The 13,859-nt window shown below is 54.7% G+C and overlaps 1 protein-coding gene across 1 annotated transcript; it reads left to right on the top strand.

Annotated features, from left to right (window-relative positions):
* Positions 1–255: 255 nt before the first annotated feature.
* PHYSODRAFT_307158 (hypothetical protein) lies at positions 256–2,160 on the top strand (the record flags this gene model as incomplete). The annotated part of the gene is made up of 2 exons (XM_009539694.1): positions 256–278; positions 603–2,160. 2 exons carry the CDS (start codon positions 256–258, stop codon positions 2,158–2,160), a joined length of 1,581 nt encoding a protein of 526 aa, XP_009537989.1.
* Between the last annotated feature and the right edge of the window lie 11,699 nt (positions 2,161–13,859).

Below are 13,859 nucleotides of genomic sequence, written 5' to 3'. Positions count from 1 at the left end.
GCGCCTCTGGTCGCTTGAGTTAGGTGCTTGAGCTCTTGGAAGTGTTTTCCAGAATGGTTACGCGGAGAGTAGGCGAGGCGTGATGCTCGAGCTGCAGCGAGCACGACGCTGGAGATTCTATTAGCTAGTTAGAGATGATCGATCGATGGCATTGAGATACGCTTGACCAGCAAAAATAGCTGTATCATTCAGATCGACAGGCCACCAACCGCCTGATTAATCACGGCGTTCCTTGCTTCTGTCCACAGCACACGAATGACACCACACAATCTCATCCCGTGAGATACGGGCGATGAGCTCAAGACTCGGAGGTGAGCTGCACTACTTGCGGTTGTATTTCTCAGAGCATTTAGCTCCTCAACTCCGGCCTGAACCCCCCCCCCCCCCTCCCATTCCCGTTAGTGGACTCGTTTTTGATTTCATGTGAGATGCATTACAGTCATTTATTGTGCCTTGCAGAGATTTTGCCCTTCGTTTTGACCTCGGATATCGTATGAAATGAAATGAAATGAAATGAGTTGCGTGTTTCGCGTAACCTAGTTACTCCGTCCCAGACTCTATATTGCTAGGTTGGTGTAAAAAAAATTGGCGAGGTATCGTAGTGCCGGCTACTTCTACAGCGACGACGACCTGCTCAACCGCATCTGGTATGCTGGCGCGTACACCGTGCAGCTGTGCACGATCGCTTCGAACGAGTCACGCGCCAACCCGCCGACGATCACCGAGTACGGCTGGTTCAACAATGCCACCATCCAGAACGTGACTACCGGAGCCGAGGTATACGTGGACGGCGCCAAGCGCGACCGCACGCCGTGGCCCGGTGACTTCGGCGTCTCCACGCTGTCCAAGGTAGTTTCCCTCAACGGCGACAACCTCCTGTCTGTTCGCCATGCCATCAACTCGCTGTACGCCATCCAGAACACGACCAACGGACAGTTCGCGTACGCGGGCACGCCCATCGCTCCGCGCGTTCAGCTTGCAGGCATCAACTCGGACACGTACCACATCTGGACGCTGATCGCGCTGGCCGACTACGCGACGTTGACAGCTGACACGGAGTTCGTGGAGAACCTCTGGGACCAAGCGCTGTACGGCTTCGAGTTTATCCTTGGCAACGTGGACACCTCCGACATGCTTCTGAACGTCACGGGCGTGTACGACTGGGGTCGCGTGGGCCAGGGTGACAAGAACATCGCCGCCAACTCGCTGCTCTACCACGCGCTGTACAGCTACGCTGAGTTGGCTCCGCAGCTCGGCTTAGAGGTGCCTTCGTCCAACGGCACGGCGTTTGGTGAGCTCGCCAGCGCCGTCAAGACGGCCGTCAACTCGAACCTGTGGGACGACTCGGCCGGCCTCTTCCGTGATAACACCACCGCTGCCGGCGGCGAGCTGCACCCGCTTGACGGCAACTCGCTTGCAGTTCGCTACAACCTGACCCAGTCGTCGGAGCAGGCCGCCACTGTCTCGGAGAACCTGGCCACTCGCTGGAACGAGTACGGTGCTGTGTCGCCCGAAGGCCTCGGCTCCATCTCGCCCTTCATCACCAGCGTCGAGGTTGAAGCTCACTTGCGCGCCACCCCCGGCAACGCCTCGCTCGCGCTGGAGATCATCCGTCGTCAGTGGGGCTACATGTTGAAGGCCTTCAGCAACTCCACCACCATCGAGGCGTACTACGAGACGGGCGAGCTCATGTACCCCTTCTACGGCCTCGAGCTTGGCGGCTACATCTCGCACGCGCACGCCTGGTCCACGGGCCCGACGGCGTCTCTGACGCTGCACGTGGGCGGTCTGAGCCCCGTGACGGACGCCGGCAAGACGTGGGAGTTCGTGCCGCACGCCGCTGGGGCGGACGTCGGCGAGCTGCACACTGGTTACACGATGGCGACGGGCGACTTCAGCGTGGAGTGGACGACCAAGAACGAGGACAGCTTCTTCTTCGCCAACCTCGAGACGCCGCACAACACGACGGGGTCCATCTCAGTGCCCACATTCGGCAAGTCGCTCGACTCGATCGATATCTCCATCAACGGCAACACGGTGTGGGCCAACGGTGCGGCGTCATGGAGCGGCTTCGGAGCTCCCAGCGGATCGGCCGACTTCGTGACAGTGGCGGAGGTGCCGTACGGAGGCTGGTTCTCTATCGTGGCCAAGGACGCCTAGGCTTGAAGATTTGCTTGTAAACAGAATTACTCCGAAAAAACAAAGTGATAACTTCCGTTTTCGTTGTGTAAGTCCATCACGATTAATAGTAGGATAATTCCACCGGCCACAAATACATCAAACATTATCGACACCGGCCCAAATTGAAGTTAGTAGCGATATCATTTGATAGTATCTTATGGGACAAGCCAGAGAAGGCCGTGCAAAAAGGAGTGGAGCTGCGTTCAGTCAAAGGAGTGCAGTCAAAGGCAAAGGAGTGCAAGTCGAAGGATGCTTTCACCAACACTGGCGCTTCGGCTTCGTCGCTGGTGCTGCAACCGTCAGTGTGAGCTCTTTGAAGGCAAATACGCGGAGAAACTCAGTAGCGACTGGAGCCGAGGCAAACACGTCGTTTTCCTTGATGGTCTCCCTTCCAAAGTGCTCGCGTAGATTTACATTGCCTGTTTCCATGCTCGAAGGAAAGTGTGGCTAAGAATGTACACTAAGTGTGGAACCCATCCCTGAACCGGTCGTCCTATAATGCCGTAGCTTCAAATAACAGACCAATCAAATGTATTCATATGCCACCTGCTTCAATTTGGGCCAGTGTCGATAATGTTTGATGTATTTGTGGCGGGTGGTGATAATTATCCTTAATAGTATTGTGAATTCCGGTCAAATTTGGGGCTTCAGAGCCGTGAGTTCGCCGCTCTGAAGAAGGAGGTGTCGATCCTGAGGGCTCAAGTCGCTCAGGGCTCACAGACCGCGTCGGGCATCTCCGTCGACGTGGGAGGTCGCGTCGTACGCTTGGCCCAGCGCGTGAGCGCGCTGGAGCAGAGGTTCGCTCCCGCCGGGGCTTCCGCTTCGGGCCAGCCGAGCTAGGTGGCTCGTGCTGCCGGTATGGCTTCAGTCGCCCGACGTAAAAGGTCGGATGGAGGCGCATGCTAGATGGAATGTCTAGCGTGTAAGCGTTGCCATGCCGTGCCAACACTGTGAACGGCCCGATGAAGCGCGGAGCGAGCTTGCTCGCCCCGAAGTCGGAAACTGCATGTTTCGGTAGGTTTTGTGTAGCTAACAAGGTCAATGGACCCTTCTTGAATTCATTTCTGTTGCCCCTACCAACATTGTCTGCGTTCAGCTTCTGTCGATCGACAGAGGCTGCTATAGCATGTTGGACAAACCGAATGACGGCTTGTCTGCGTTGTACGAAGTTGATTGCGTCCGAGCTGAACTTGTTCAGCTCGCTTCCAGCAGTAGGCCCGGCCTCTGTGTCCATGTTGGCGGTGTCTGTGCCCGGTACATACCCGTACTTCCTGTTGTTGTTGCTCTTGTTGGCGTCTGTGCCCTGCACAGACGCGTGTTTCTTGTTCTTCTTAAGCGTGGTCGCGGCTGACACTGTGCAAGTGTCAGCGGCATTCTTCGGCTGCTGCGTTGCAGTCGTAGATCCTCCCCCACTTAAGGAAGGAGCCACCATCCTGAGTAGACTCGGGAGGCGTGGGTGCCTCATGACATTCACGTAAAACGGCGTATGCCCGGTCGAGGCATGCACCGAGTTGTTGATGGCGAGCTCCGCCATCGGCAGGCACTCACTCCAGTGTTGGAACGAGTGAACGTAGCTCTTAAGCACGTTCAGGAGCACGCGGTTCACGCGCTCGGTGTACCCGTCCGTCTGCGGATGGCACGCAGTCGACATCGAAAGTTGGCTCCCAAGAAGTGTAAACACTTCTTGCCAAAGGTGCGCAGTGAAGCGCGGGTCTCGATCCGACACAATGTCGATCGGCATGCAATGGTGTTTGAACACCAAGTCGACGAACAGACGCGCCGTCTGCTTCGCAGTCACTTCAGCGGGTACCGCAGCAAGATGTACCATCTTGCTGAAGCGGTCAACAAAGACCACAACGCCTGTGTTCTCCTGGCTGTCCGGGGGAAGACCGAACACGAGGTCCAAAGACATGGACTGCCAACATTCCGACGGAGTCGGCAGTGACTGCAAGGGAGCCTGCGCGAAAGGCGCAGGCTTCACACGTTGACAAACCTCGCAAGCACGGACGTACTTGCGCACCCATGTATACTGGTGGGCCCAGTAGAAGTCCCGCGTAAGAAGAAGGTAGGTCTTCTCACGGACCGGATGCCCTGCATTCGGTGCATCGTGATACTCATACATGATCCTGAGTCGCAGGTCATGGTCATTGGACACGACAACGCGGTCTGCGTTGCCGTCGACTGCACTGCAGAGTAATAACCCGCCGTGCACCCGGTAACGGTGTGCACGAGCACGATGATGCTTCGGCAGCTTCTGACGAGCTTTGTCAGAAGGCGCTGAGCCGAAGGCCAGCAAGAGCTTCGCGTCCGCGTCGTGCCCTTCACGTCGTTCAAAAGTGACGACGTTGGGGTGCTCGATTGCATGGCGTCAATGGCATTGACGTCGGCATCAGTCGTAGCGTAGTCAGGTCGACGCGATAACGCGTCGGCCACCGCATTGAGTCTTCCGGGTTTGTACTCAACCCGGAAGTTATACTCTGCGAAGAACGAGTGCCATCTCGCCATCCGTTGCGAGATGTGCGGCGACTTCACGGTCGTCCGCAGCGACGCGTGGTCCGTATAGACCACGAACGTTTTGCTTCCGAGTAAGTACACTCGCAACTTCGCGAGTGCGTACTTCATGGCAAGGAGTTCCTTGTCATGCACCGGGTAGTTGCGCTCAGCTGGCTTCAGCTCACGCGATTGGTAGTAGACGACACGATCACGGCCCTCGTGATCGTGCTGCATCAACGCACATCTGATTGCGAAGTCGGATGCATCATATACAACGTGGAATGGACGGTCTTGGTCGGCCACCGCCAAGATCGGCGCCTCAGTCAAGCCCTGATTGACTGCATCGAAGGCCTGCTGTCCAATTCCACTCGGAATCCTTCTTCAGGAGCTGTGACAGCGGGCGAATCGTGCCCGCATAGTCCTTCACATACTTGCACAAGTACGTGGCCAAGCCAAGGACTGCCGCAGTTCCTTGGCGTTCGACGGCGTCGGCCACTCATTGATCACTCTGACCTTCTCAGGGTCAGGGCGGACACCATTCTTCCCAACGAGACACCCGAGCACGGGTATCTCGCTCGCCCCGAAGATTGCACTTCTTCAGGTTCGCGAAGAGCTTGTCCTTGCGCATGAGTGCAAGCAGCTTCCGGAGATGCACCTTGTGCATCTCAACATCGCTCATCCCGTCCGCAGCCCGGCTGTGGACGAACACATCCGAAGTAGCTCGGTGCGAAGTCGCGCACCGAGCGCAATAAGTGCGTCACGCACCTGTTGAAGGTCGCAGGGGCGTTCATCAGACCCTGCGGCATCACTAGCCACTCCCAGAGCATGCCGCTCGGCGTGCTCACGGCCGTTAGAGGGATATCGCTCTCACGCATGAAGATCTGATAGAACCCATCGCGCAGATCAAGAGCACTGTAGATAGTGCTCCTGGCCATCGAATCGATGATAACATCTTTTCGCGGTATCGGTGTCTGCGCCGGTATCGTCGCATCGTGCAACTTGTTGTACGCATGAACGATGCGCCAACCGCCCTGTGGCTTCTCGACACAGAACATCGGAGCACTGTGCGGGGACTTCGATTCTCGCACTTGTCCAGCTTTGCGACGACTCTCAAATAAGTCGTCGATCGCCTTGACCTGCTCTCGCGGCAGTGGTCACTGCCGCGTGACACAGTACCTTGTTCCCGGCACGAGATCAATCTCGTGCGGGATGCCCTTGCCCTGCGGAAGCACCGCAGGGATCTCTTTCGGAAGCACGTCCGCGTACTCCCGTATGATCTTGTAATAGGGACTCGTTGAAGACGAGTCCCAGCTCTGTTCGTCAAAGCGCTCCTTCTTCGTCTTCGCACTGAGAGTGTCCTCGCTCTCAGTGGTGCTCTCCATGAAGAACTGCCTCAGTTCTTCATTCTCGCTCTTCGTTCTCTCGGAGTCCGAGAGAATGCATATTTGCTCGATGCATCCATCGTGCAAGTCACGCGCGAAGCGCTTCCAGTCATGGACTGGAAGCAAAGTCAACTCCGACGCTTGCGTCGGAGGATTAGCGAGAGTCATCTCCCTGTACTGGAACCCGGTACAGGTACGCGTCAAGACGTTCAACGTCTCGACGTCCGGTTTCTCTGCCTCCGTCTGACCGGCAGACATTTCTTGTAGCATCTCGGCCCCAGGCCGAGATTTGCGCAGCGACCTTCGCATGCGCCGTCTTCTTGTTTTGCGGAGCCCGGCTCCGCTTGGTTCTTGACCTCGTCCAGGCCCAGCCGTAGACGGGTGTTCTTCTTTTATACCGCCGGCGGGTACATCCCGCGGGCGAGCGACTTCAAGCCAGGCTTGGTCGCACAGCGCTTCATCGTGCAGCCCGGCTGCACGACAGCATGCAAGTTTTTCCGGTGCGGGACGTTTGCAACCGTCCGCACCGCCTGCAGCGTCGGCTCCCGGAGCCGACACGCCATTATTACCTCGACGCCTGTTATTGGCGGAGCCCTTTATTACAAGGGGTGCGTCGACTCCCGGAGTCGACGCGAAATTTCTTTTCGCAGCGCCGGTTCCCGGAACCGTCGCGACTTTAATACCTCGACGCCAACCATTGGCGGAGACCCCCGTTACGGAGGGTGCGCCGGCTCCCGGAGCCGACGAATCAAATTCACCCAAGCCATCGACTCCCGGAGTTGACGGCGCTACGTCACTTTGGCTCTTATTATTGGCCAGATCTGATCAAATCAGATTCGCGTCAGCCTCCACGGCCGAGCTGTGTGACTCGCCTGCGTCATCCGTGCCCTTTGGGGCCGGAGACTCTTCCTAATTCACTGAAAAGCGGGTGTCGACCTCCGAGGTCAACACATTTCCGTCATTAGCTGTCGGCGGCAACGCCGACACTAGCTGCTCTTGCGCGCGAGCTCGCGCGCGCCCAGGGCGCTCCGGGACAGCGGCGTTAGGCGCTGTCTCGAGTGGGGGGTCGCGCGCACCTGTCGGTGCGTGTGTAGCGGCAACAGGGCCATCGCTCACTGTTCCGCTGTCGCGACCAAAGCGCACGAGAGTACGCTTCTCCCAATCGATGACCGGATCATGCCGTGCAAGCCACGGCATGCCCAATACAATGTCAAACTTATCGTCCAGATCCAGGCGATAAAGGTCTCGACAAACTCTCGATCTCCATACATGAAGCGCACGCGTACCACGCGCTTCTCGGTCTTCACGACGACGCCCGTCGCCAGTCGTACTTCTAGCATACCTCGAGGTATCTTTAAATCCTCGAAGTCAAGCCTTGATAGACTTCGCAGTCGAACAAAGTTCTTCGACGCGCCAGAATCTACCAAAGCACAAAGAGAGCCGCTTGCTCTCATCGAATTCACATTCAGGATGACAAGGTCAGGCTTATCATCTTGGTTCTTGCAGTGAGAATGAACCTCACTGGGGGCTGCAGTCCTCAGTGTCGCGTGTCCAAGGTCGACACGCGGAACTGCGTTACCAGTAGGGCGCCCCGCGCCTACTGGCGTCCAGCGTTTTTTGTTTGATTGCGACGGTGCCCGTCACCGCCGCGATAGTCACCCTGCTGGTGCACGGGGGTCGTGCACTCCCGAGCAAAGTGACCGACTCTACCGCAACGGTAGCATCGCACATTGTTTCCCTGCGACTGCTGGGGTCGAGCAGTTGTAGCACTCGAGAGGTCCATGGGTTCTGGGCCTCCCGTCCTCACTACCGGGCGTGGTTAGGTCTTCACAGGCCCATCTCTCAGTCCCTTCATGAACGTGACGACTTTGGTCGCCTCGTCGATCGGGTTGGTCACGATATTCGAGACCAAGTACCGTGCCGCCCTCGACCGGAACTCGTTTTGCGGGGGCTCAAACGCTTGCCTGAGCTCCTCCTTGAAACCCTCGTACGTGCTAAAACACGTAGGATCCGAGAGTCGGCGTCCACACGCCCAACTTCTTGCACGTCCGCCAAAACATGACATGGCGAACCAAACCCTCGACAACGGGTCGACGATACGTCGAGCCGCAATGGCAGTGTCGAGTTCGACAAGCCAACGGAGGAGAGGTTCACCCTCTCTTCCGACATAGTTACTCACATCGAGCTTCAGCGATTGCGCGCGTGATGCCGTCCCGGACGGCACCGCAGTAGTAGCAGCAACATCGCGTTGCTTCTTCAGGATGAAACCCAGAGCAACACCGTGTTGCTCTGTCGGCGTTAGCGTACGCAGCATCGTAGCTACAGCCGCCTCACCAATGACTGTTGACAGTCGTTGGAGGGCCTCCCACTCTGGATCCGACAGGTGGGGACAGTCAGCGCGTGGTGAGGCTTTCCATGGGCGCCTCTGTATCCATGGGAAGGTTCTCAGCTCCGCGTTCGTGCGGTGACGTACGAACTCAGGTAGTCGGTCGTTGGACGGACTACAAAGTGCTACCAGGTGTGTGGCTGTGACGCCACAAGTTCTCTTGTGGACGGTAGGTCGCTGTTTGTAGGTTTTAATGCACAGTACAGGTTAATGTATTGTGAGCTCTACTCTAATTTTCCGAGCGGGGCAGGTTGAATCTACCCTGGGAAACCGTCAGCGAATCGCCAGAGCACTTGGCTTCACGATGGTCTGCCCGTTTATAAGCCTTGGACCCCTACAAACTACTTCCTCCGGTCGGAAAAGAGTGCAGGAATTTTTTTCGCGCTGCCGTAACATTTTTTGTAGGCATGCGATTGGACCGCGGATTGTTGCATTCGATGTGGAACCGTCTGAGATTGTCTCTTGTCCTTTACTCACTCAAAAAGCGTGATAAACAACTGAGCTATGATGCAAAGGGAGTAGATGCAAAGCTTCATTTTCGTACTTAATGGTGTATTTGAGCTTCTGCAAATCCCAGGTGGAGATCCTGGCGCTGGTAAAAGCCGCTGTGGCTTTTGAAGAAAAACTCGCCTGGTATAGAATATGATACAGCAGCACTTGCTACAGCTAAGGCTTTCATGAGGGCGTACGCGATTCATACGCTTGAGGATTGACAGTTTGTCAGAAATCGACTCTAAAATGACGGAGCTGTACCGGCGTACGAATATTGCCTATTTCTTGTAAAATTTGAACTTTTTGTAAATTCTGCACTCTTTTAACAGGCGTCGCCTCAACCAATGTACAACAGGCTCGAGTATTCCATATATTCGTTTTTGTCACTATTGCACAATGCGTCCGAAACTTGGGTAATGCGCTTGCATGCATCTAGAAAGGGTAACTACGAAGGCTGGCGATCATACCAGTACTTCTTCATCCTAAAATGATCTACGGCAAAATGCACCATACTCAAACGCAGTCATGCATTCAGCCGTTGTGCCCCGTCGGCGACTGCGTGAAGGGTCGCAATGAATTCTACCTACTTTCGAGTGGTGCTCTGCTGCTGCACCTGTTACTCCCTCACTGCTTACGACGTGGGTTTATACTTCTACGAACGGTACCTTGAATTTAACCGCAAAGAGAGAGCAGCTAAAGCGTCTGGGAACTCTAACGCTTGTAAACCGTGTGACATAGTGCCGTACAAAACTCCGGGACCACCAGATGGAGACTCAGATCTGATCCCGGCTCCGCGCGGAGAAGCTCCGGATGGAAGTCGACCTGGCGGACAATTGGATCTTTGTGAAGGGTCGCGAAATCTTTCGAGATGTGCCAAGGGTCGCGTAGCAGGGACGCGCGCCCAGCCTCTTCAAACAGCCGGAAATCAAGTATCCAAGGTCGTGTGACACCCGATCGGGCCAAGATGGTGCAGATAGATCCCAAGATCTATTCGGTATCGCAGTGAATTCGAGTGGTTTCGCCGTGAGTGGTCGCGCCCCGAAAGGGCAGCAAGCACAAGAGACCCCAGGCGAGCCCCATAGGTTACCTTTGTTTTCTAAGCTCTATTCAATATCAGTTTACATTTCCCCAGCAAACTAACAAGCGCTCGCGTCTTCCTGGCACAAGGACCTCAAGGCTCGCCAAAGGTATGGTGAACCTGTGCGGGTTCTGGATGCATGTCGTGTGAGGGTTAGGGTGAAGGGTAAACTCCGTTGACTGTATGGGTGAGCTACGCGTGTCTGTATCATCTATATTACCATCTGCATGTGTGATTCACTTGATGAGTGTGCGTGGAATCGTGAGGGCGTCTGTGGTCGGGCTAGTCTAGAATGGTCCGCCCGGAGGTATTCTCTGGCCATGTGCATGAGAGTGGGGGGTATGCACTGGGAGCGTTAGCTGATGCAGCCATCCATGCTGTTATCGTTAAAGGTTCTCAGGGGCAAGAATGGTGCCGAGAAGGGAATATTTTTGATCTTACTTTAGTTGAAACATTTGGAGTCATGCATGTGGGGCCTGCTTCCTCACTATGATGGTCCCAAGAGACCGGTGGGTTGGCGCAGGTTTTAGATCCGCCAATGCGGGCTGTGTGTGCATGCGGCAGTATCACGCGCTTTACGAGCGCCTCTGATTGGCTGCGACGTGGCGGCGAAAAGTTAGTTTTAGCCGCTTCCCTCTGACCGGACGGTGTCTAGGCTTGTGCGGATGGGGGGGGCGTTTGCACGTGTCGACAAACGTGCCAGTGGTGTATGGTATGTATGGAACACGGTCGATACCGGCAGGGACGTCGTGTTCGAAGTATATGGTGGCATTGGTGTGTCTTTCTAACTGTGAGTGTACATGTGTCTAACATTAACTGGACGTGTGTATGCGAACTCAATTGGGTGAATTGTTCGGGTGGAGAGGTCCTAGCGAGAGTTCGGTGGGAACTCTTTGTGGTGGACAATGTATATTTTTATATTGTTTTCTTTTATTTTGACACGTGGTGGGAACTCATACGGATGCATGCCATTTGACGCCATCACCAGGGTCGACTGTTTAGTGTTGGCTCTCGGTGGTGGCCGAGCGTACGTAACCGATGTTCATTCTTCAAGTGGAGTCTCCGCTCGGAGATTTCCACAAGTGACTATGTCACAACCGTGATTGCCCTGAATAGCTTACCGATAACTTACCATGCCTTCTGTAATTTACGCTAAAGAGGCATCTACATTTCTCAACAACTACCGCACCGACGGATATCGAAGCACCAGTGATCACTTTCTGTAAGTTAGTTTTTTCAAGCGATATAGGCTTTGTCATTGTTGGTTCTGTTTCCATGAGCCTAATTTTGCGATTTCTCAGGAAAATGCCCATTTCGGTACATTGGCTGAGGCGACGTCTGTTAACAGTGGTCGACAGTATCGAGGACCCATAAATGACCCTATCCAAATTATACATATTTGAAATCAGCGTTTCAAACCTGAAAAAAGTAAGACTCAATCACTGCTGTGCGATGCGTAGAACACACATAAACCTCATGGAAAGGAATGCCAATATAATACTGAGTTCAGTATGTAATCACGATTACCCGTCTTCTCTAATATTATTATCGTATAGGATTTGACATCTTATCAAAATATGAGGTGCAAATCCAATGCACTGATTGGCTGAAAAGGTAGTACGGGCTAGGTCAATTCTTTCGATGCCACTTTTGGTCCGTCCATTTTTCGTTGTGTTATGCTGTTTTTAGCATAGATAAAGCTCAATGAGCTGAAGCGACTGGTCCTATTTTTATCAAAATTGACTAAATATTGATGAAGTTACGAACTAATGGGTTCTCGATGCTGTCGACCACTGTAAACTTGGAGAAAGTAGGGTTTGTGCCGCACGTGATGCCCAACCCTTACTTTGTAAAAGTACACACTTCTTTTGTAAGGATTGGGCATCACTGCGGGCACAAAACCATACTTGTTGGTCGGCGTTTGGGTTGTAATGACTTGATATTTGGATGGACAGGACCTCAAAACCGACCCGATTTGCTCCACAGCAGCGACCCGCTCCTCGAGCGACGGACCAAGGTCAACCCCAAGTTGACCATACCCGGGGCGTGTTCCCACCACCGCCGCCTCCGATCCGCGACGACCGCGGCTCAACACGCTGGATTGTTGAGCGTATTGTGAACCATAGTATCCCGAAAACGAACCGGCAGCCGGTTCGTTATCGTATTCGTTGGAGAGGGTTTCCGCCCCACCAAGATACATGGGAGCCGCGAGACGTCCTGCTACAGGACGTTCCGGAAATGGTGAGGGTGTACGAAGCTCACGACGCACTGCCGGCGCGAAGGTAGTGCGAGCGCTGTAGTCACCTGCAGCGCCCGAAGTCCCACGATCGTCGTGTTCCTCGCGTGCCAGGAACTTGGCACGGAGATCCTTGAGACTCGCAGGTACACGAATCGTTGTGTACCCGTTTAGGTCGTGGTCGCTCAAGCGCGCCGCACCCAGAAGATACAACGTGCACTGTTGACCTTCGGGCACAGCGCATGGAATACCAGCGTCCACAGAGGATCTGTGGAGCTGCTCCAGCCGCCCGCGCGTCGAGAACGTCTCGAAGCGTTCACGGGCATGCTTAACCCGCTCGCGGTAAGCGGTCGGATTCTTGTTGAAGTTCTCAACAAAAGCATTCCAACCTTGACAAAGTGCCTGCCACTCAGGCACTTTGCTGCGAGAAGAGGTCTTCTTGCTGGAGAAATACCGGAGCTCATGGAAGAGCCCGATTTAGTAGTCGCGCCTTTGATTCGTTAACGGATCAAAGTGCTGCTCCTCCGCCACAGCATCGTCGCGGATGCCGCTGCATACGTACAGCGGGATTTCGTTTGGAGGCACAGTATTGCCCACCCGTGCCGCGATCTCAGTCGCGGACGGCATCCACGGATCGCGCGCTGCCTGAGCAGCGCGCGGAGAACTTGAAGTCGCTGTAGCGCCTGGGGAGCTGAAAGCCCCAGCAGCAGAGAGCGGAGTGTCACTCTCGCCGCGCGAACGCTTCGAGCTCGAAGCTTCCGAGTCGTCTTCCTCACGAGGGCGTTTCGACCCGGCATGTGGGTCGAGACTATCGCTGTCGATAGACTCCTTGCGCTTGCTTGACGAGGCCTCGCCCTCCTCCATCCCCACGTCTCCGTCCTCGTAGTCAATAGCGTCGTTGACTACGGAAGAGCCTTCGAGGACGATCCCGGGCTGGGTTGTCCCCGCCGCAGCCTTGGCAGCAAGAGCGTCACGCTTTGCTTCCTGACTACTCGGGGACAGAGAGATTCTCTGTCCCGGCGGAGGTCTTCTCCTTTGCTGCAGCGGCGGTCTTCTCCTTCGGCGATCTCATTGCGGAATGAGCTCGAGTTTTCTTTCTCCCAACGTGAAGAATTGACGAGTGGTCAATTTCTTGATTGACGTGCCGTGATTCGTCGCGTCTAACCTTGACGGGGGGTTAACAGGGTTACACGCACAAGTGGCTACAGTCACTTGTAACTCTAACAGACACGGCGCCTGTTAGAGGTTCGAAAGACTTTTTCGATCTTGGTGTAAGACACACCAAAGGCTACATACATTTACGACCACCATGACGGGTGGTCCATAGAGACTTAGGGTTCCTATTGGCTGAAAGAAGCATCTTTTAGCCAATGAGCGACATGCATAGCATTGGAATTCTGCCAACCAACCGTTGGCAGATTCCTAAATTAGAATATTACATTTAGAGGAAGTCAGAAAGCATAAAACAAAAATAGCAGGTCTCATTTTAACCCAAAAACATTATTTGGATCGTTTATTTAGATTAACCCATACTCGGAGGCCCGAGAATAATTAACTCTAGTTTAAACTAAGCTACAGTTCCTCACACACGTGCGCACACGTGTAAGCTAA

The sequence above is a fragment of the Phytophthora sojae genome, assembly GCF_000149755.1.
Source record: "Phytophthora sojae unplaced genomic scaffold PHYSOscaffold_14, whole genome shotgun sequence".
NCBI lineage: Eukaryota > Oomycota > Peronosporomycetes > Peronosporales > Peronosporaceae > Phytophthora > Phytophthora sojae.
This window is presented reverse-complemented; position numbering and strand designations above follow the sequence as displayed.